Genomic DNA, 24,791 nt, shown 5'->3' with positions numbered 1-24,791 from the left:
TTCTCTCAATGGAGAATGGTTTTAAAAAATCCATTTATTCAAAGAAAGATTTCTCAAGTACCTACTGTGTGTCATTTCCTATGCTCAGACTATAGCTTATAGCACTTACTGGGTATGTACTGTGGCCTATATAGTACATAACACATGGTAAAATCTTAGGACAGTAATGAATCTGCAGGCAGAAATCTTCCAATATGAACTCAATTTTTAGGCCACTCGAAAGGACATTCTCACTGCTATTTTTAATCTGATTGTGTGGTTGCAAGAGAACATTGTGAATATTGCAAGAAGGTTCTGTCAGGTTTGTCAAGTGTTTTGTTATGTTTTGACGTTTTTCATCTACCCATCTTCTGAGATACCAAGTCTTCTCACAATTAAACTGGATTTGAAATGTCTACTTGATAGCCAGTGACTGAACAAAACATGTAAATACATAAAGGATGAAAGACTGAACGATAGGTGTAAATGAGCCTGCATTATCAGTAGCTGTATCTCTGCTTTGATCAGACTTTGAATCATGAGTAATTAAGCCTGGGCAAGGAATCAACCCACCACAAAAAAATTCTGGAAGTGACTGCAGGCAAAGATAAGAGGTCCTCTTTTGAAAATTCAAGTTATCTAAGCCTTCCCCCGACACCAAATCTACTAAATATGTGAGTCATGAAATAATATTATGACTATAAAATGATTCCAGAAGTATATAGGTAAAGGTCTTAAGAGTTCAACACTGGACAAGGTACAGGACCTTGTCTTGAATTTATTGTAGTGTTTAGGGAGTAAATTTTTTCCTCTTAATTTACTTGAGTATAATACATGTAGGATTTTTTCCTTAATACATATATTTAGCCAGCTTTGATTCTGATAATTTGTTTCAAAATATAGTTCTACTGAGGTGAAAGGACTAGAGAAAACTGGTAACATCATTTTCTTGATCTGTCAACAGCAGACTGAGAACATTAAATCAGCCCTCCTAGGCACAATGTGAACTGAAATGACATCATCATGAAAATATTTTATGACCTAAAAGAAGTCATCAGTTCCATTATTCCTATTTATTTATTTATTTATTTTTATTTTTTCAATATATGAAGCTTATTGTCAAATTGGTTTCCGTACAACACCCAGTGCTCATCCCAAAAGGTGCCCTCCTCAATACCCATCACCCACACTACCCTCCCTCCCACCCCCCCTCAACCCTCAGTTTGTTCTCAGATTTTAAGAGTCTCTTATGCTTTGGCTCTCTTCCACTCTAACCTCTTTTTATTCTTCCCCTCCGCCATGGGTTTCTGTTATGTTTCTCAGGATCCACATAAGAGTGAAACCATATGCTATCTGTCTTTTTCTGTATGGCTTATTTCACTTAGCATCACACTCTCCAGTTCCATCCATGTTGCTACAAATGGCCAGATTTCATTCTTTCTCATTGCCACGTAGTACTCCATTGTGTATATAAACCACAATTTCTTTATCCATTCATCAGTTGATGGACATTTAGGCTCTTTCCATAATTTGGCTATTGTTGAGAATGCTGCTATAAACATTGGGGTACAAGTACCCCTATGCATCAGTACTCCTGTATCCCTTGGGTAAATTCCTAGCAGTGCTATTGCTGGGTCATAGGGTAGGTCTATTTTTAATATTTTGAGGAACCTTCACACTGTTTTCCAGAGTGGCTGCACAAATTTGCATTCCCACCAACAGTGCAAGAGGGTTCCCATTTCTCCACATCCTCTCCAGCATCTATAGTCACAGGTGTGCTCTCTCTCTGTCTTTCTCAATATACATACATACATATACATACATATATATACATATACATACATGTATATACATATATGTACATATACATACATGTATATACATATATGTATATATACATATATATACATATATACATACATATATATGTATATATACATATATACACACATATATACATACATATATATGTATATATACATATATATGTATGTATATATGTGTGTATATATGTATATATATATACACACATATATACATACATACAGTGCTTAAGAATAAAGGAACTGATCATTGGGAAACAAATAACCCAGTGATCAATTCCCTTATTCTTAAGCACTGTGCTGGCAGTTTAGATCAGTTAATATACATATATGTATGTATATTGAGAGAGACAGAGAGCACACATGTGCATTTATAAGTAAAGGGGGAGAAAGAGAGAGAGAGAGAGAGAGAGAGAGAGAGAGAGAGAGAGAATCCCAAGGAAGCTCCATGGACAGCACAGATCCCAATGTGGAGCTTGATTTCACAAACCATAAGATCATGACCTGAGCTGAAATCAAGAGTCAGATGCTTAATGGACTGAGCCACCCAGGTGCCCCTACATATAATATTTTTTAATAAAGACACAGTGAGTTCTCTAAACAGTCACAGCCTTTAAACAAAGCCAGAAAATAGAGCTCTTTATATTTTTCTGTGTATACAAAAGGTGACAGATGTACCTCTGACATAATTGAATGTATCAGGCCCTTATGGTAGACCCTATCTATAGTTATCTCCTTGTTTTAGATTATCATTCTTACATTTTTCAGGAGTATATCTGTTAACATGAAATCCTGTTTATATAACAAAAACACGACACGAGCATAAACATATTTTATCTCACATAAAAGAAATCCAGGGTAGGAAGTCCAGAAGTGGTAGGTTTTTGCTCGTTATCATCAGTGAGTGACACAGTGACCATTATGCTCCACTGTCTATGTTGTTTCTTTTTATCCTCAGGTTGCTTCATGGTCCAAGATGACCATTGACGCTCCAGCTATTATATTTAGGCTCTAGGTCAGTAGAGGGGGGAAATGGGAAAGAGCAAAATCACAGGGGTCCTAGCTAAGTCAGCTCCCCTTTAGGCAGCCATCAGCAGAATCCCACACAACACTTCTGCTCCAGTTACCTTGGGCCGAACATTTTCCCTGGGCCACATTTATTTACAAGGAAGGCTGAGAAATAAAGTTTTACTACAGGAAAAGTGACTAGTGGAAAATTGGCTTTCACTTAATAAGAAAAAAAAAGAGTAAATGGATGTTTGGGAGACAATCCAGCCATCTCTGCCACAGCAACTCTTATTGTAGAGTGGAAAATTTGGAGAGTGTCAGGTCTTCTTGTGCTAACTTATACAGAATAATTCCCAGAGAGCTCATACACTCCTCCTCCTATCTTATTTAATTGATATTTATGCATTTTATTAATACAAAGTCTTTTCAAGATGAGATTTTGTGTGGATAACCACATTTCTGGTTCAGACAAAACTGTGATCTCTCAAGCCAATTTTCTTTTTTTTTTATGTTTATTATTTTTGGGACAGACAGAGACAAAGCACAAGCAGGGAAGGGCAGAGAGAGAGAGAGGGAGACACAGAATCCGAAAAAGGCTCCAGGTTCCAAGCTGTCAACACAGAGCGCTACAGGGGCTCGAACTCACAAGCAGTGAAATCATTACCTAAGCTGAAAATGGAGCCATCCAGGGGCCCTCAAACCAATTTTCTTTATCTGACTGGCATCATGGGTCTCTCTGTTTCTAAAACCATCAGAAACATACATAAATCTTCATAAAGCTGAGCATATTAACAAAGCAAAACAGATCCTTCTCAAAATTCAAGAACAGTATCAGATCTGACTGTTTTAAAATACATATTTCAGTGGATAAGTATCTTTCCTTTTACAGCACTTCACATAATGTAAATTACTTATAAAAACTGATAAAAAAAAACCCACTTTTTAAGAATGATCTTGCAGCTGCTTTTTTTAAAGTGCTGGTGTTTGTCATTGTGAATAGTGTGAACTCTATATAATTGATAAACAGAAATTGACAAACTAGGTTTTTCTGAAAATGGAACACTTGCCTGAACAAGAATACATACTAGCTTCCGTAAATGTAATTTTATTAGTCACTGGGATAGAACAAGCCAACTTCATTATAAAGCACCTGATGTTACCACTGGGATATAGTTATTCTGAATGACAAAATAAGCTTCTGGATTACTCCTGTCCACTCCTCAGCCCTTCTACAGGTCAAGGCATCTCCTGTATGTCATGGAAGGCATTGTGTTAGGGAAGAAATTAATTCTCTAGATAGTACATCTAAGCCATGACTGGCCCACAGTAATGCTATAAATTAGGTAAAGTTTGTTCTTAATGCTTTGCTTGTCCTCTTTTCTCCCCTGTTCTGTTCAGGAAGTATTGACTTGGCAACTATAAGATATTAGGGAACAGTTTGAGGTCTGGATCTACAGAAACACGGACTGTGCCTTCGCTGAGTTCACCACATACACTTCCCATACCTTTGCTCAGGGATAGGGCCACCACTTGTTGTCTCTGATGTCTCATGGCCCCAACGGGCTACTCTCTCCTTCACCTGGGTCTGGCCCTGTGGACATTGCCCTGTTTCCTATCCTGCTCCTTACCTTCCTACTCAGACTTCTGGATAGTTCTTCCATTTACATTTGGATCTTTTAATTCTTACCTTAAATGGAAGATATTGGTGGCAATATCAGACCATGTGTGAGAGTGTGGTATAGGGACACCTGAGTGGCTCAGTTAGTTGAGTATCTAACCCTTGATTGGCTCATGTCATGGGCTCACATCATGATCTCCTGGTTTTGTGGCTTTGAGCCCCATGTTGGGCTCCACACTGACACTGTGGAGCCTGCTTGGGATTCTCTCTCTCTCCCTCTCTCTGCCCCTCCCGCACTAATACTGTCGTCTCTCTCAAATAAATAAACAAATATTTTAAAAAGAGTGGAGTATGGAGTTATCAGATTTTTTTTTTTTTAATAACCAAGCACTTTGTAGTACATGCATGTTTGGCTAAAGTTATAGCTGAAATTTATCTGATCTTACTATGCATGTTTGTAACAACTAAAAGATGTTCCAATTTTAGATAATGTTTTAGTGTCCCTAGATTAATTCATTTAGTAGAGATTTTACCAAAGTGATTATCCTTTTGGTAGAAAACTCTGAAATTGTTGGGGGCAATTTATGAATAAATATATAGAGGAATCACTGAGATCATGTAAGCAGTTAGATTTCTAGGTAAAGCCAAGCTCCACACCCCCCAAAACTGCAATATAAGTATGCCAAGTTTTGTCAGTTTATTCATTTGTATATGAATACAAGAAATATTTATGAAATGTGGACTGACTCTATTTTAAGTGGTTAACAAAATAAATGTAGCCTCCATTCTCATAAAATTTAGTGTAGTGAGAGTGATAATAATAAATTAAATGCAACAAACAAGATTAGTTCATGCTCAGAAAAAATATTATGAAGTATGAACAGGGTGCCGTGACAAATAACAGAATATCCTGACCAACGGGTTCAGGAAGGTCTCTATAAGTTTACAATTAGGATGAGACCCAAGTTTTAAAAGGAGCCATGTTAGAGAATCCCAAAGTTTGTTATTTCAGACTGCATTATCCAAAACGGTATGGCATTTATAAATTGGCTTTGACTCCGTTGACGTATCTGGCATATGAACTTTCATCATGCCCAATGTCAGCCAAAGTTTTGATTTCTAAGCAGAGATACTGTTTCTTAAAAATACTTTTTCTCCAAGGCTAACAAAACCTAAGGCTCTATCTGGGGTGTTCCTTTTTGCATATGGCGAAATGCTGCTAACTGCACAGTTGTTCGGTGTGTGTGCTAACCGTGCATCTCTTTCTCTTCCTCTTGTATTACCAGGCCTCCGGAACCTGTTTACAGCACTGTGAACAAACTGTGTGATAAGCCTACTTCTCCCAGGCACTATTCCCCTGTTGAGTGTGACAAAAGCTTCCTTCTCTCAGCTCCCTACCCCCACTACCACCTAGGCCTGCTCCCTGACTCTGAGATGACCAGGTACTGCATGCGCTTCCTCACTTCATCTTCTCGAATTGCATGTGCTTCCACAAGGATGAATGGGTAGAATCCACCTCTGCTCACTTCTCTTGCACGTGACATCTTCCTCGGTGGAGAGATGTTCTGCTCCTTTGGTGCAATGGGAGAAATTAAGAACATTGCCTTTTTTCCCCCCCTGGTGTGATCACAGAGCACTCAGACATGATCACATGATATTCCAAATGTTCTTGGTTCCCATGCATTTTTTAAAAGGTATTAACTATATTTTTCCAGAAGAATTAATTTTGGAATTTAATTAGTTCTATTTTCCTCATACAGAAGCATAAAAGAGCATGTACACAGTGCTTTTTTAATAAAATAATGCTTAATAAGCACTTACTATGCTCCAGGCATAACAAAGCCTAAGAAGTAGGTACTGTTATTGCCATTTAATATTTTAACAAAAATATTAAATTAATACCACTACTCAGTTGCCTCCTTAAGGCATTAAACATCTTGCCCCAAACTACAGAATTAGCTGGTTGTATCTAACCACAAAGAATTTTAACCTTTATGGTATGTTACAGTAGGTATTTACCACATTCTCTTTATTTAGTTACTACCATTTTATATAAGAAAACAAAAGTTTAAAGAAGTTAACTCGTTGCCCTCAGTATGATTTTGCAAATAAATGCTGAGTTCAGATTTGACTTAGAATGTTTTGAGTCTTTCCACAACTTTGTAAACAAACCATCCTAAGTCTAAAGGTGGAGTATGAGTCTGCATCAGTATTCTAAAGTATATGTATCCTAAATAAGAAAACCTCATCTTTACACAATTGTCAAATTCCCAGAGAGAGGACAATAATAAAAGGAGAATCTGGTGTTCCATAAGGTACTTCCAATTCTGTTTAAATCAGGAGATCTCAATCATGATGTTCCTACATATAATGAGGTGCTTATCTACTTATGTTCTCAGAATACCTTTATATGTCTTCATAATACAATTAGGACTGTGAAAATATGCATTTTGGAGTAATTCAAAGTGCAAATGGATAGGTCAAGAGGGTCTCCTTAGAACATCATCTCTGGTTTTTTGTTTTTTGTTTTTTTCCAAAGAAAAAGTTAAAAGTCAATTATTGGTCTTTCTAGAGCAGTTAAATAACAAATTTAATTATACATAACATCTCTAGACATACATGAGAAAACATTTTTGGCTACATAATCAGCTAGGGCATTTTCCCTAATTTGTAACAATTAAAGCCTAACAGCATTTAAAAATGCTTTATAAATATTAATTAAATCTTCTTATATTTTTAACAAATTATAAACACTACTTCTTGATACATTGAACCAGACAATTTTGATACAAAGAGGGCCAAGATACTATAGCCATAGGGAAGTGAGAAGGTACGCACGCACACACACCTACAATAATGACTTCCTGGTATTTAGGCATCTGTAATCAGCTGTGCAAAGTCTGCTACCACTTACTGAGCTCTCCTCTGTGCCAGGCATTTTGTTAAGTACTTCTTAAGATTTATTTCTTGTAACCCTGATAGTCATCTTATGAGACAGATGTTATCAATATCTTCATTTTACAAGTAGGGAAATCGAGGCTTGGAAATCACCTGACATGCCCCAGATCATCTAGGACCAAGTGGCAGGGCTGGGATTCAAACCCAGGGGTTCATTAGCACCTGCATCAGCATAGGCCTGATGGCAGAGACATTGTTGCTTGCTGGAAAAATTCTCCACCCATTTAACTTTTTCTCTCCTGTCTCTATTTTTATCCTGCCTTCTCATCTCCCTTCTGACTCAGTGTCAGTGGATCTTTTTTTTTTTAATCCATGCTTTTTTTTTTTGATAACCCTAAAAGTTGCATTTCTTGCATCCTACTGGAAATTTTGATGCATCCCTCTCTTAAAACTCACCAATAAGCAAATTGCAGAATCCACCTTTTATGTAGATCTACCAGATATAATTCTTGTTCAGTTTACTTTCTGTAATTTATATTATGAAGACTATGGGGTTTCTTTTTGTGTTTTTCCCAAATTGAGATAAATTATGGTATAATGTGGAATATGTCTTTTTCAAATTACATACCTGCAGTAATCCTATATACCAGTCTCCAACCCTCACCCTCCATCACCCCACTGGGAATTCTATTTTCTAGTCTAATTCTGTCCCCTTCTTTTTCCTCTTCCTTCTTTTTTCTTCCATAGTTTATCCTTCATTTAAAAAAGAAGTCACACGCATTTACATATATAATCATCTACATATATATACATATATGCACCCATTTTAGTGGCATTGTCATCAATACACTGACACTGAAATTCTTGACTTCACCCCACTTTGCTCCCCTTTCACACTTGCCCAACTCAGCAAATGGCACATTTACCCATCTCATTATTCAAGCCAAAACTTGAGATTCATACCTAAACCTTTTCTCCCTCTCACCCACCAATCTGTCTTCAAGTCCTATTGACTCTACCTCCAAATGTATCTCCAGTCTATTCACATTCCTCTATGTCTATTTCCACCACTTGAACCCAAGCCTCTATTATCTCCCACCTACATACAATAAATAGCCTCCTAATTGGTCTCACCATTGCTGCTGTTGTCCTCCTGATTTATGCTCAGTGCAGCCCAGGTGATCTGTTAAAAATACAGATCACATCTCTTTCTCTTCTTTTGCATTAGTCTAAAATGCAAAGTCACTAATACAGCATCCAAGCTCTGCATGACCTAGCCCTTGCCTGCCTCTTAAACATCTCATTTCACTCTTCCCTTTGCTGATCACACTATTCACATTCACAAAATGCACTAAATCTCTTTTTATTTCAAGTGCTTCACAAATGCTCTTTCCCCAAACTGAAAAGCTCTTCTTACACTTTGCCTTGTTAACTTCTGGTCATCTTAGATGGAAGCTTCAATTGCACTTCCTCAGAGAAGCTCCCTGAAAGAGAAAATCTGGTCCCTATTATATTGTCTTCCTTTTTTTTTATTCATAAGACTCAAGCAATTTATAATTATACATTTATTTGTATGATTTTAAAACCAAACTCCCATCTCACACTCTGTGCTGCAAGCTCACTGAGTTGAATTATGTCTGTTTTGTGCACTGCTATCCCCCTAACACTTAGCACAGTGTCTGGCACAGCAGCAGCTCCAAGCTATCGAGAAACTAAATAAACATGGAAACAAGATCTGCAGACAAGCAGACAGATCCCTGTTTTGGGAACACATCATGGTTAAAGCTGTGCTTTACTCAGGTCTTACTGGATACATAAAACAACCCCAGAAGTGAATGAATCTATGCATGGGCACAAATAAGAGCAGAGTAGAGCTCACTTTGTGTGAGCACTTTCATCTTAAATTATCTCAATGGTCAGTATATTATTAATGCATTAGGTAACTGTTCTTCTTGAAAACTGAGTAATTCCTTTCAGAGATTATAGACTTCCTCTGCAATAGAAAACACCACTCTGAGCACATGTTTCTTGAAATGCAGCCTTTAATTCAAGGGAAAAGTTCAAGGATTCTAGTTCCATTTATGACACCATCGCTTGCTTTTTCCTCTGTGACCTTAATAATCTGTAGAATCTCAGAGGTACATGAATACTTAGAATTAGATAGACAAGCTCTTATTCAACTCTATAATGATAAGGAACTCAAACCACTATCTTCATGAATGTATATCTTCTCTACGTAGATTAGAATGTATGTTACTATCATAGATTAGAATGTGAGCTAGCCCTGTGGAAGTTAGCATGTGAAACCACCCTTATTATGTGCACCAGCTTAATCCCTAATCAGCATTCAGAAGAATAGAGGCCAGTCAGCAGAAGCAAGGGGAGCCAATCATCTCTATTCTGTGCATTTCAATAAGAATACCCAAATTTTCAGCACTTTGATTTGATAGCAAACATCCAGGAATGAATTAATTGTATACACAATTACTTCTGTAACATCATATAAAAGAAGACAGAGAAGTTGAAAAGGAAAAGTCTATAAACAACTTGGCAAAGTGTCAGCTCCTAAGGCTGCAGATTATATTTAGAGTAATTGACTTTTCAGACCTTATGAAAGCAAGAAACAGCCAGAGCCTGGAATCAAACTAAAATTTGGAGCTCTATGAAACACAAATGGGATTGCTGTGGGGCTTCTGCTTATCCAGTACATCTTTCTCTTAAAAAAAAAAGTTTTTGATGTTGTAATTGGTTTTTCTACTTGGGAGAATGGTAAATTATTCAGCTTTTGATATTCTTAGGGCAAGGAGAATACTATTTTTGTTTTCTCAATACATATGGCACATTTTCATTTGTCCTTTCACACAGGTGGTCCTAATTATTGTTGTTTTGTAGTTGATATACAGATACTGAGATAGAACAGATGAAGACTAAAGTATATTGGCAGATTTGGGGTAGGAAGTGGACTCTGAGATATTATGTGATCATAACACATCTTCACTCATTGAAGATTATATATTCATGGGATTTCTACTAGGTTCCAGGCATTATCCTGGATGCTGGGGACTCAAAGGTGAATAAGATACCATCCATCCTTTTCCTCAAACAGTTCAAAGACATGTAAATGAAGAAGTCATTGCTGTGCATTATGATGTATATAGGCTAAAGGCTCTCAGTTTCTGTAGTGTTCCTAATCTTAAAGTAACTAAAATCAGACTAGAGTAAGAGGTAGTGATAGAACAAGCATGATCTTACACTGTCCCTTCTGCACAAGGTGCACATACACACAGAAATGTTCTCCACTCATACCTTGTTTTATCAATTCCTGATATTTGTAAGAAGCTATTTATGGGAAACTTACCATTACCTTCTCAGCGGTCCATTTGCAAATCTAGCTTATAACTATTTTCTACAGAGCTTGGAATGCATGTATAAGTCACTCCCTTTGTAGAAAAAGTTGGCAGCCGCAAGCCATTCCCAGCCTTGGAACATAGAGCAGTATCTTTGTCTCTCAAGACCTCAGCCATATGTTATGGTGGCCTGTCTTTGGCAAGCTTTCTCTCCTTGCAAAATCATAGAAAATTTATGTGGGCCTTTAATCTTTTAACTGTCTCGAAGTCTGTAAATCCAAAATCAGATATAACTTCTAGATATAATAATGCTATAATAGAATACATGAGTTTCTAAAGGTAAAAAGGGTAGGAACTATCTAACTTTGGCTCTGAGTTTCTTAAAGTCTTCGGAAAGATACTGAGCTCCTCAGTCAGCGAGGGAAGAAGTGTGTTCAAAGTAGAAGTGCAGCCCAGAGTTAAGCCCCACAGTGTATAAAAGTACACTGCACTCTGGGACTCATGGTGTTACCATGTGGCTGAGGGCTGTTGGATGGGTGATGAAGTTTTACAGTTCACAGGCTGCTGCAGTTTGTAGAGGACCTTACTTGCCAAGCTGCAGATTTTTGACTTTATCCTGCAAGCAGTGAGGAGCTGGTTGAAGAGACTTAAAACTGAGCAAGGACATAATTTGATTTGTGTTTTTAGAAAAATCACTCAGTCAGCTGTGTCTGAAGGCAGTGAGATTAGTTAGCATATCCACCACAGTTGAAATCATGAAGAACTAACCTGAATCTGTAGAGAGAAACATAAATGGATTCAGAATTATTTAACAAATGAAATAGGTGGTACTTAGTGATTGACTGTTGCAAGGGCAAGAATTTTCTGGCTTGGGTTATTCACTAGCTGATTATATCACCTCTTTTCAGACAGTGAGCACTCTTGTGCTCAATAAATGTATTTTTTTCACAATAAATGTACTTAAACGTAAAACTCTGTGGAAAGAAACTCAATGGAAGGAAAGGAAGGCAACATATTCTAGAAGGTCTCTTCTCTGTAGAAGGAAACTCAATGGAAGGAAAGGGGGGCAAAATATTCTAGAAGGTCTCTTCTTTGAGGTGGTGGCAACCTGATGGCATTGGGGAGCTGGGGAAATATGTCCAGACTGTCTCGGTTTGAGGCCTTCCTTTGGCCATACTAGTCACTTGGATGTAGCTAACCCCTTCATCTTTCTCAGAACCCCATTTCACTCATCAGAAAGGGGAGGATAATTCTATCTGTGCTGTTCTCATCATAGGATTATTGTAAGGATCAAGGTAAATGGAGCAAGTGAATTTTCATCGAGGCACTATCTACATTAGTCATTATTAATTGTTTCCATATGCTCATTCTGTTTTCAAGCCTTTTGCTCATCTATATTTATGTTTAGTGCTATCACAAATGAGGTGAAAAATATTTGTTGGCATAGGTAAATCCCCTGAGACCATAAGAAAGCTGTTGATGCTGATTTTATCACTCTTAGCAGCAATCCTTCTTGTTACCATAGGCAAAGTCACATATTTTTCCTTTTATTAATACATGTATAGGCTCCCTGTAAAATGTGGCATATGTCTAAAGCTATATGTGACTTCATGCTTCTATGAGATAATTTTCCTTTTTATCTACTCAGGTAGCAGTATCTATCCTGCATGTGCCTTTTCAGGAATATAGACAAAATAACCCTCTCTGAAACAGATTAGTAGCTAGACACTTTACAGATATACCTTATTGTTTCTTTTTTTTTTAATTTTTTACATTTATTTATTTTTGAGAAACAGAGTGAGACAAAGCGTGAGTGGGGGAGGGCCAGAGAGAGAAGGAGACACAGAATCCGTAGCAGGCTCCAGGCTCTGAGCAAGCAGTCAGCACAGAGCCTGATGCTGGGCTCGAACCCACAAACGGTGAGATCATGACCTGAGACGAAGTCAGATTCTCAACCGCCTGAGCCACCCAGGCACCCCATCTCATTGTTTCTAAGAACCCCAACAATCTTGCAGAGTGTGGGTTTTGATCTAGTTCGAGGAGGGGCCAGGATTCTAACCAGGGCACACCCACACCCAAATTTACGCTCCCGCGGAGGCTTACTCCTTCTCTCACATGCACACTGTGGCTTCACACTCGTCCTCCACATTGCCTATGCACTCCACCACCAATCTGCAGATCCTGAAAGAGAATTGAATGAGCAAAACCTTAAGAGACTCTTAAATACTGAGAACAAACTGAGGGTTGATGTAGTAGTGGGGGAGAGGGGAAAGTGAGTGATGGGCATCGAGGAGGGCACCTGTTGGAATGAATACTGGGTGTTGTATGGAAACCAATTTGACAATAAATTATATACATATATATACATATATACATATATATATATATATATATATACACAGACACATATATATACATATATGCAAAAATTAAAAAAATAAAAATTTTTATGCAAAAAAAATTTAATCTGGGAAATAGCACCATAAAAAAAAAAAAGACACTTAACAAATCATTGACCTTCTTATGCCCTTAAAAGGCTGATATAATCTTAAAGAATTCTTAACTTCATTTTTAATTAAAACCTGGAGAGGAAACCCTCTGGGGCATGGCTCATAAGGCACAGCCCCTTCCCGGTTTATGCAGCAGCTTCTTCAAAGGCCTCCACTGCCTTTTTGAAGTAGGTGATCACTAAGTCCAATTTGAATTAAGGAAAATAAGGGGAGATTAATTGACTCCCACAAAGTTACAGAGGCTGCTGTTCCCACATTTCATGTTATAGCTTCTTCTTTCCACGAAGTGATATATGCATGGGTTCACACTGGAAAAAAGCACCCCTTGCTTTTAATTTAAAGCATTCTGTATGTATGTAGATACATTTTTTAAAAACATGCCATTTATTGTCGCCCTTCACTCTTTTTTTTTCATTATTATTGTCAGGGAAGAGATGTTCTTTCATTAAGAATTCAAAAGAAAAGTTTTTAAAGTGCATTTAAAATTACATTATAAGTGTAAATGAGGGAGGAAAGCAGAGAACTCACCCTGTTCCAAAAGCTCTCATTTACTCTTCATAACACACCCGGTCGGTTGAGAGTAGGAGGATCAGAAGAGCTGGAAAATGAACCCAGATTGGTTTGATTCCAAAATTCCTATTCTGTGATATTCAAATAACTCTGTATTGAAACAATCTAGTTGCTTTATAAAAAAAAAGCCAGATTATTTATCTGAGATGCTGTGAATATTTCCCCTTAGTTTAAGTATGTATTTTTTGTGTTTGGGGAGCAGTCTTTATATTTTCTTTTGTAACCATTATGTTATTGAGTAGCAATAAGAGGTTGAAGAATACGCATAATTTCTAAAGCAATCCTCTCTGGAGGCAAAGTAGCTGTGAGAAAATGCTGTGCAAAATCACTATAGCAACAGATTATAGGAACTCAGAAAGAATCAAGAGAGTAACATTAAGCCTTAACACCCATGGCAGAGATGTTAATTAAAACCACTAACATGTAGTGAGTACTTTTATGTGCTAGACACTATTTCATATTTTTGTATGTACTAACTCATTTTATCTTCACAACAGCCTATGAGATAGGTGTGATTATTCCAATTTTATAGAAAAATTATGGTGCATATTTTGGCAAATGCAAACAGTGGGATGAGTTAGTTGCAACTAAGCACATCAGGACCTAACACTTAGAACGTTAATTTTATTAGATGAGATTTTTTGGTTTTTTCATTTACTTTTGCATTCCCTGTGCCAAAAATGGTTCGTGGCATGTATTATTAGTAGTAATAGTGGTGATGGTGATGGTGATGATGATGATGATGGTGATGAAGAAAAAGAAGAAGAAGAAGAAGAAGAAAATAGTCACTGTTATTTATATAATCTTATTACCTGCCGGGATGCACTTTATACACATTAGCCCATTAGTCCTCATGGCAATCCTGGAAGACATGTGTTGTTATCATCCCCATTCTGCAAGTCAAGAAATTTGGTCTAGAGAGATTGAGTGACCTAAGTTCACATAGATAGAATTTGAATTTAAGCAGGCTGGTACTAGAATCAGGGCTTTCAAAGGTAATCAATATTCACTGAATGTTGTTCTTATCACACATAACATTCCTCAAGTATTAAATTCTGTTTGAGAAAAAAGTACTCCTCATTTAACTGTAGTCAAATTTCAATATATTCTGTTTGAGAAATAAAAAAAGTACACCTCACTTAAATATAGTCAAAATCAGATAGACAGATAAGGTGATAGATAACTATATAGTTAAGAATGTGCACTGTAGAATTAGAGTGTTAGGGTTATCCTGCCTCCTTAACTCCCCAGTTGTATAAACTGGAGAAAATGACAACTACTCTGGGTTTTTGTATCCTCATCTATACAATAACAGTAATTGTAGCATCCATTTCATGGGGTTTCTGTAAGGATTTAATGAGGTTGCATGTAAAGTGCTAAAAGCAATGCCAAATAAATATAAAGTGCCCCCATTAACATTACCATTGCTAACATGTGTGTGTGTGTTAAACACATAGATATATTATGTGACCCTAAGTAGATACCTTAGGCTAAAAGGCGAATGAATTCTTATGAAGGGACTATTATAAAAAACTGTTCTCATTCATAGCCTGATGTTGAGTCCAGTAACTTGTAAAGGGAGATGAAATTTTAGGGTTGGCCCTATGGGAGGAAGGGCTGTGGAAGACTACTTATATTTATATAGAGATCTAAGTATTTTAGAATGCAGAATTTTGTTTTGATTAAGGGATCAAAATTTACCTCTCAGAGCAGAGAAAGTAAATCTTCCATTTCAACTCTTTAATTCAGTTTTGTAGACCTTAAGCTCATATGAAGTTTAAAGGATCTCTTGAACAGGGTTTTTTAAGTCAGCAGGGATGTGTGTTCCAAATTGAATACTAAAACCTAAAATCACTCTCTTCCGGAGAAAATGAATACATCAGAGGGTAAAGAGGATTTTTATGGTTTGCTTGAAAAGGGAGGAGGGTATACTAAGCCTCTCTAATCAAGGCAGAGCCTTTGTTCAAATGTCAAACCATAGGAGACTCTTAAAAACTGAGAATAAACTGAGGGTTGATGGGGGGTGGGAGGGAGGGGAAAGTGGGTGATGGGCATTGAGGAGGGCACCTGTTGGGATGAGCACTGGGTGTTGTATGGAAACCAATTTGATGATAAATTTCATATTAAAAAAAAAGAGTTCATGTAAAGCAAAATGTTAAAAAGTCTCCCCTTCTTCAGAAGAAAGGACAAAATGTTCCAGGACCCAAATGTGACATGATAAACAGAGTTCTGGTGAAATTTCAACCCTTGCTCCTTCCCGTGCCCAAGTGTTATAGTGAACAACCTGACCAACAGAAGGATTGGCCAAGGCTGAGGATGGGAATGGGGCTAAAAAAGGAGAATCTCATTTATCTTTGTTATTTCAGTCTCTCACAAATTCGTTCTAACGTTCTGCTTCCTTTCTTATGCCTCTGCCATAATTACAAGGATCTTGTTCTTTCCAACCTTTCTGTGTTCCAAATGAGGAAACTGTGACTCAGACCACAAATATGTATTAAGTGCCTATTATACAGTTGGTACTTGTGGGGATAGATAATCCAACATAGTTCAACCCTACTCTCAGATTTAGGGACCACTGGGCCCAGTGGGTTTCTTTTGTGGATATAACTGACAGCCACTGGTAATGTTAAAAAAAAAAGCCTAGAAATTTATTATGGATTGCATTTTTCAAATGTATGTGAATTTTAGTTAGACTTGGACCTTATTTATTTTGGACCCATCCTTATTTCTCCTTTTATTTCATCCTTATTTCTCCAGTTACAGGTTTGTATTTATAGGTTTTCAGGCATTCACCTTTCTCAAGTGAAATCTGAAGGTCAAGTGACAGCTCAGATTTCCTTCCAGCTCTCCCCATTCTCACATGATAGGTTACTTGATAAGTTCTTACATCTTGCTATCACTGGAATCTGTGGTCCTTGTAAGGACGCCATAGGCTGCATTGGGTATGAGGGAAGGGGTTTTGTGACTGAAAAAAAAAACAAGTCTCTGACTGGCTTCCCAACAGTATAAATGCCAGAATTGTGAGACTCTCCTCTCCTTCTTTGCAGTCTCTTGATGACTCATGAGTCATCCTGGACAACCATTTCCATACTTTTACAATACAGCCTCTTCCCACAGTTTCCCCTCAGAACTCCCATTACTCCTAAGCAATTTAGTCTCCTCACCTTTATCACTGTCTTCACCCTTCCGTTTCCACTGTTGTCCACATTGGCTCTTTCTGCCTAGGTCAGACTTGTAGCCACTGGGCAGTGTGTGGCAGGCACTGTTGCCATCCCTGTTTCGCCTCCTGTCATCCATAGCAGCTCTGTTCCTGTCCCAGTCAGATTCCCTGACCTGGTTTTCATATTGGAACCTTTTTTTCCAAGACCCTTGCAGCCCATAAAAACGACCTCTAATCCAGACTCTCCCCAGCAGAGACCCAAAAAGACAGACTTTTCTTGGTTGAGGAGCTTTAATATTCCATTTCTGGAACACCAAACTTTTTTTCAGAAGATGATCTACTTTTTAAAACCCCAAAGTTAAAAAAGTATAATAGGAGGGATGGGGTTAGTGACTGTGGGGAATCAGGATGGGGAGGGGGATGGATGCCTTCTCCAGTGATGCGTCAGACATCTGCTAGCATCTAATTGTCCAAGGCTTCCTTAAACCTCTGGTCAAAGACCTCCTGTAAACCACAACTCTACATTACCAGTTGTCTTTCCTGAATCTCCATCTAGGCATATAGTGTTGGCTTCTTCTCTCCTTTGTTTCTAAACTACCTTTTAATGTATTTCATGTCCTTCAAAAACTGCTCAATAAGACCTCTCTTGTGGAGAACCAAGGGGTCCCCTCTGTTTCCCAGGGTCAACAAGTGGAAATCTACATATGTCCAAGACTCAGGCTCTTTCTAACCCCACATCTACCCTCTCAAGTTGTTGCGGTCTTCAGACCCTTCCTTTCTTCTTGCTACATCCAAAGTCAGCTACTAAATGAGGAGCTTGCAAATGATCTTTAATTATTCTTCATGCACCTCCATCCCATGATGGCCAGGGGATTAATGAACCTCAAGAACATTCCAAGTCAATTCACACATGTCCTCTAGTAATAACTCTGTGTAACATGAAAACAAGGTGTCTCTCTGTGACTTCTTTTTGGGTAAGAACCATGTTGTGTATTGTCCATGTGACACAAGATCACTTAGTATACATTCATTGGAATGACGAATGGTGGGTGTTCACCTAGAACAATGACTCACATTTCAAAGGGGGAATTCACATATAGTGAAAGCTCTTCTGTAGGCTGAGGGCAATGCATGGAAGAGTTGGTAGTTGGAGAAGAACCTCTAGATCATATTTCACATTTATTGTCTCAGGAAAAGGTGATGCATGCAGTTTTTTTTTTCCCCTGAGATTTCTGAGTTAAGCCACAGCAACAGATTTTCTTTGTCCCACCTCTTGTGCACTGTACCAGGTATTGTCTACTTTTTGTTAAGGTCTGTTTCATTTGTACTCTACATATGTTGATTCCAGATGCTTTGGAGAGGCACATCATATGTGGATGCCTCAAACATGTCTTAGATGGGTTGGGTCATTGAAATGTGCACTGCTAGACTTTCATAAATGGGATCAAAGTCCATAGTAAGCAAACCTCTCAACAAGTCTGATTGACCCTGTGAAAGGTAATAAAACAAAAATCAATTCAACAAACTTAGAAGATGGAAAAGGCACAGATTAAGACTTGCAAAAGAACTTTATTTTCAGCACCAGTCACTCTGAAAGTTTGCTTAGCATGCTGAGTAAATGTCAGTGCTTGGCAAGGTGAGGGTAATCGCCATTCCCTTCCTCCAATATTCCTTATACTGATTCTAAAGAAAAAGAAATTGAAAGCAACACGTGTTGTGAATAAACTCAAAGCTAATAGTATATCCTCACGGCCCTCGGTATCATTAAATCATAGAATGCTTTATTGAAGGAAAGGGTTAGAGAAGATTGCATCCAAATACTTAGTTTTTTGAGAAAATACATCCAGCAAAATTAAGAGACTTGCCCAAGGTCTCAGAGTCACACAAATACCTTGTAGTGGATCCAGGACTTTGATCAGAGACGTCAGGAGCCAGTGCTTTTTCTCCCCTGCCAGCATGTAATTATAACACAGTCTTCCAGAATGTTTCAGGCTAAGAAATATTACATATCATATACCAAGCCTAGAAGGAAACAGAACTGTAACTTCACGATAACAGTATTTACCATGGGGCAGTATGATTGGAATGAGGAAAGAAATTTGTTGCCTTTTACTTCATACAACTCTAAATTGTTTTTATTGTTTATAATCATTTTTAAATTTTGTCAGTAAAAACCTAAATTTAAGAATCCACCATTCAGACTTAGCAGTTCTGCTGCTGGGTGTAAACCCAAGAGAAATGAAAACATATGTCTACAAAAAACTTGTAAACAATGTTCATAACAGCATTATTCATAATAACCAGAAGGTGGAAACAATCCAAATGGAGAAGTAGCCTGTGATATATCCATACACCAGAATTTTATTCAACCAGAAAAAAGAATGAAGTACTAGGGTGCCTGGATGGCTCAGTCAGCTAAGCATCTGACTTCGGCTCAGTTCATGATCTCACGGTTTGCGAGTTCAAGCCCCACATTGGGCTCTGTGCTGACAGCTCAGAGCCTGGAGCCTGCTTCAGATTCTCTCTGCCCTTCCCCCACACATGCTCTATCTCTCTCTCAAAACTAAACATTAAAAATTTTAAACAAAAAGAATGAAGTACTGACATATGCTATAGCATGGATGAACCTTGAAGACATGTAAAATGAAAAAAGCCAATCACAGAGGACCACACATTCTGTGATTCCATTTATATAAAGTGACCACAATGGGCCTACCTACAGAATCAGAAAGTAGATTAGTGGTTGTGTGGAGCTGGATGGGGAGCAGCAGGAACTGAGTGCCTGGTACAGGTATGGAATTCCTTTTGGAAGTTAAATGTTTTAAGGGGTACCTGGGTAGCTCAGTCAGTTAAGTGTCTGACTCGATTTCAGCTCAGGTCATGATCTTATTATGGTTTGTGAGATCGAGCCCTGTGTTGGACTCGGCGCTGACAGGAGGAATCTGCTTGGGATTCTCTCTCTTCCTCTGTCTCTGCCTCTCCCCTGCTCTCTCTTTCTTCTCTCTCAAAATAAATAAATATTAAATTTTTTTAATTTAATTAGATTGTAATGATGGTTGCACAACTCTATTAATATACCAAAATCTGAACGATTCACTTTAACGGGTAAATTTATGGTATGTGAATTATATCTCAATAATGCTGTCAAAATTCCCATTTAAAAGTTACAAAATTTATATAGCAACATGAAACTAAGATTATGTCCTTATGACATCAAATATTCAGACAAAAATAACAGAAAGCACACTTAAAAATTTAGGTGGTTTTCCTACCCTGTGACAGATAACTCAGTATTTATCCAGAGGATTTTTGGAGGTCTTTAGACTTTTCACATTTTTTAAAGTTTTTTTTTCTGAAGTTTATTCATTTTTGAGAGAGAGATAGAGACAAGAGCATGAGCAGGAAGGACAGAGAGAGAGAGGGAGACACAGAATCCAAAGCAGGCTCCAGGCTTCGAGATGTCAGCACAGAGCCCGACGTGGGCTCGAACTCATGAACTGCAAAATCATGACCTGAGCTGAAGTCAGGCACTTAACCAACTGAGCCACCAAGGCACCTCTAGACTTTTCACATTTTTAAGGGGCTATAGCTCTTATTTACTAAGTACGAACTTTGTGTGTTAGGTGTTCTATAAGCATAATCACTAATACTCAAATCTGCAAAGAAAGTATTTTTATCCCTACTTTACTGATGAAACTAATAGCTAGCAGAGCTGACATCTGAACCCAGTTCCATATGCTTTTACTAGACCTCAGCCCTCATCCCATTGTACAGAAACAAAAAACAAAAAACAATCCTTAAAACTCTCCTTCCCAACTAGAGGAATTGTCTACACTCTGTTTTCCTTTCATCCACTAACCCTCTGAGCTCTGTAGCCAAGTGTCACCCTAGACCTCCACTGAAATTATTTTCACCAACATCACTAAAACTGTTTCTAAATCCAATGGAAACTTCTTAGTCCTTATCATGTTGTATCTTCTGTACACTTTCTCTATTACTTGCTTCTTCATGGAAGCTTTTTTTATTATTATTAACTTCTATAATTCCACTTCCAGACTTGTGATTCTTCTTACATTTCCAACTTTCTCTCATCCCTGTCCTTAGACATCATCTCTTCTCCTCACCACTTATTTGTCCATTCCACCAGCAATGCCTTCTCTTTCGATTCAGTATACCCTTCCTGACACAATACTTTCATGTCCACAGATGGGGTTCCCAATACGTGCTTGTTTCTCCCATCTCTGTATCTGCAGCCAGATCTTTCATTGATTCCATCCTCATCCATCTCTATACCTACTAGACATGTATCCTCAAATGCCCTAAGACACCTCAAAAATCACTTATCATCTTTATTTTTAGATTGTTGTCTGTGGTTATATCCACTGTATAATGACTATTAATAATCTGGAGTAGTAGTTAAGAGCATGTGCTTAGGTTCAAATTCTGGCTCTACTCCTCACTAGCTATGTGATCTCTCTATGCCTTAGTTTTTGGATCTGTAACAAGAAGATAATAAAAGTATTTATCTCACAGAGTTGTTATGAGGGATTAATGAGCTTATACATGAAAAGTGCCTGCCAAGTAATAAACTCAGTACTTAATGGTTCTAGCACCAAGACATTTTCCTAGATTCCTCCTACTGCTTTACCGTAAGTTGATCTCTAAGTGTCCTATCAATATATCTTTAATTCTTGAATGATTTATACCTTGAATTCTTGAATAATTGCTCCACAGTCTTTCCCTGTTGCCTCCACTCAAGATCCATCTAGAATCATTGCTCATCTGAATTACCAGCTAGCCTCCACCACAAGCTGTCTGTACTTTTGAGCTATTCACCACACTGTAGCCCATGTGGAGCCTTCTATACTACACATCTGATTTTGTCCCTGCCCTGACTAATCCTCTCACATGCCTGCCTTTCATTCAGATCCACTCCTTTTGCCATTCCCAGAAGAAAAAATATATATATATAATAGTGTCTCCATATCTTCAGGTCCTGACTCATGTTTCTCCCATTCTTAAACTCCTTCTCTCTAAACAAGCACATGTAGTGTTCACCTCGACATCTCAGTGCCAGCCACCACTCATAGATCTCTTGACCTGGGGAACTACAAGCCCAGAAAACACATCCTGTGTGGTACCACTGGAAGCCTCTTTTTGATGCTCTCAGCCTGGGTAGCGGAGTCCTCCTCCATCTTTCTAAAGCTATAGAATTCAGTCTAAATTATTACTGTTAGGACTATTTGATTTCCTTGTCTGTCTTATCAGCTGTACTGAGCCTCTTGAGTTCAGGCACCATGTGTTAATTATTTCCAGTATTCTTGGTGTCCAGAAATATACCTAACAAGTATTAACTCTTGATTTAAAAAAAAAGACAATAAAAATTATTTAAATCATTATGAATTTATGTATCTGATAAATATTTACAGAGCCCTATATTTAATGAGCCTGTGATAGGCTTTGTGCTGTTCATTGGGAATATAAAGATAAATTAGACATAACCCTTTCCCAAAAGGGATTCAATCTTACAGAAGAGCCCACAGCAGACAGGAAAACAATAGAATCTCATACAGTAGGTGCTGCAGAGGGCACAGGATATTAATAATGGGATCAATTATTACATTTAATTTGAAATGAAATAGGTCTTTCTTGAATATAATTAGAGCCCTCTTTGCCTTATTCTTTCCACTACTTAAATTGCTTTGTTAAGCTGTTTCCTAACCATTGATAAAGCTATAGACATACAATAAAACATTCTCTTCTACACAATTCCAATACTTTTGGAAATTCTTGAAGTCAGAGTTTTCTCAAATTCAAGTCCATAGGCTGGTGCTGGTTCATCATCTAATTTCTACTGGTCTGAAGCAAAATACAGGAAAAGGACTTTGCATTGTATACATATATCAGTATTAGATTGCCTTCTACCCTTCCTTGGGAAGAATCCTTCCTGAGAGTATGAACCTCCTCTAACTCTAGTGCTAAATATATTTTATTTTGTGAAACTATGGTGATAATAGATTATAGTTATTGTATTCTTATCCTTAACTTGAGAAACTTCCATGTGGGATTGTCTCCGGAATTGTGTATTTAAATCATTCCTGTCACCGTGTGCTCCTGGCACAGCAGTCACCCTCTTAAATCAGTTAGCACTCTTTTTGGTGTGCTTTTGTTTGCTGTCCCATCCACAGCCTTTAGTAGACTCTGTTTTTAAATATCTGGTTGGTTCCAACTTGCAGTTTTGACTGTGGACTCTCTCTTTCCAAAAGCCTTTGGGTCTAAGCTTTACAGAATATAGGCCTGACACATTGAATGCCCAAACAAGATAGATCTTAAATAAGACAACCCAGTCATAAATTTGATCATAGAAATCATCAACAACATAACTTTAGGGGCTTCTGGGGGGCTTATTTGGTTAAGCGTCCTACTTCGGCTCAGGTCATGATCTCACAGTTTGTGAGTTTGAGACCCATGTCAGGTTCTGCACTGACAGCTTGGAGCTGGAGCCTGCTTTGGATTTCCTGTCTCCCTCTCTGTCTGCCTCTAACCTATTCACTCTCTCTCAAACATAAATAAATAAATGTTAAACGTTAAACAATGTTACTCTAATGTACATTTTTGGGTTTTGGGATTTGTCGATAACTTTTCACATCTCTCAGTTTAACAAAGTAAAATTCATATATAGTTCAATGGCTTTTTTCTTTTTTCTTTTTTTAAGTATAGCTGTAGTGCTTTCATCTGCTGTCAGCAGCCCCACTCCAGCAAGTCACATTACATAAATGCAATGTATGATTGCTATTTTTGCTTTTATGCTTTGTTTGTGGCTGTTTTAATAATTCTTCTTTCTACTACTCTACACTGCTTATATTATAACCTTTGGGGTAGAAGTTAAAAAGTTCTCTATATAACTTTCAAAACACCAAGATAAGGAGACACACTGTATAATTGCACCATCCAAAGAAACCTTTTGCTTTTCACTTAGAGACAGGCAGAAAAAGTGTCATTTTGTTCCCTAAGGTTTTTTGCTCTAAATCGATCCCTCCATATTTTAGTTGATTCGTTACAAAATGCTAGCCTTATGAAAGAACTTTCTTTTGCAGCTTTGATTCTGTTAGGTAGAAAAGTCAAGTGACTTTATAGGTCTATATCATTAAATATCATGAGGCTAACATGTTAGAAAGTGCAGTGGAGAATTACAGTGGCAACAGAGGCCAGCAGTAACACATGGATAGGATAACTGTGCTGTAAAACCAGCATTCTTAAATGTCACGCATTAGCACTGTATATGCAGAGGAGCTGGTCTGAAATAGAAAGGAAAAATCCCACACGTTTAAAAAAAATGAAAGACCTTAGTTCACAAAAACATGCTCTTGAAGAGAAGATGATGAGGAGTAGAAAATTGTAGGTTTAACTTCTTAATTCTGCTAATATGAAGCTGTAACCTGGAGACAAAAATAACCATGGTGACAGCAATAATAACATAAGAGATTTCTTTTTCTCACACCAAGCCTGCATCTTTGTTTTGAATTCTCATTAACTGACTTCTCAAGTCAGGCAGCTCTCTCTAGTGTCACTTTCCTTCCCTAAACTGAGCTGCTTTCTCCATTCTCCTCTGATTTTTCCAATTCTATTATACCAAAATCTAGCCCAAGGATTTACTACTTCCATGGACCTTTCCCTGAAAACTCCCAGTGTGGCTTCCTACCTTCTCTGAAGTTATATCATGTTATCCCCCACTCTGGGTCAAGTTATCACTTGAGTAAAGATTGTCTTGTGTTATTCACAAATCATTCACTTCTGTACTCTTGTCTCACTAACTGTATTGTAAACCTCTTGAATATAGAGGTCTTTGGTATTCATTTTTACCTGGTTCCTAAATCC

General features: G+C 37.7%; 1 protein-coding gene across 28 annotated transcripts in view; it reads left to right on the top strand.

Annotated features, from left to right (window-relative positions):
- The window catches only part of DLG2 (discs large MAGUK scaffold protein 2), a 2,072,859-nt gene that overhangs the window by 1,627,962 nt on the left and 420,106 nt on the right, over positions 1–24,791 (top strand). For 23 of the 28 annotated variants that reach the window (XM_019450181.2, XM_019450179.2, XM_019450182.2 and 20 more), the window contains one exon: positions 5,715–5,870. The exons of the other annotated variants lie outside the window; for them this stretch is intronic. In XM_019450181.2, coding sequence (XP_019305726.2) covers positions 5,715–5,870 — 156 coding nt within the window. The remainder of the gene's footprint in view (positions 1–5,714; positions 5,871–24,791) is intronic. 28 annotated transcript variants of the gene reach the window in all.

This window comes from Panthera pardus, unplaced genomic scaffold, assembly GCF_024362965.1.
Source record: "Panthera pardus isolate Hobbes unplaced genomic scaffold, ASM2436296v1 HiC_scaffold_12, whole genome shotgun sequence".
Classification (NCBI taxonomy): Eukaryota; Metazoa; Chordata; class Mammalia; order Carnivora; family Felidae; genus Panthera; species Panthera pardus.
This window is presented reverse-complemented; position numbering and strand designations above follow the sequence as displayed.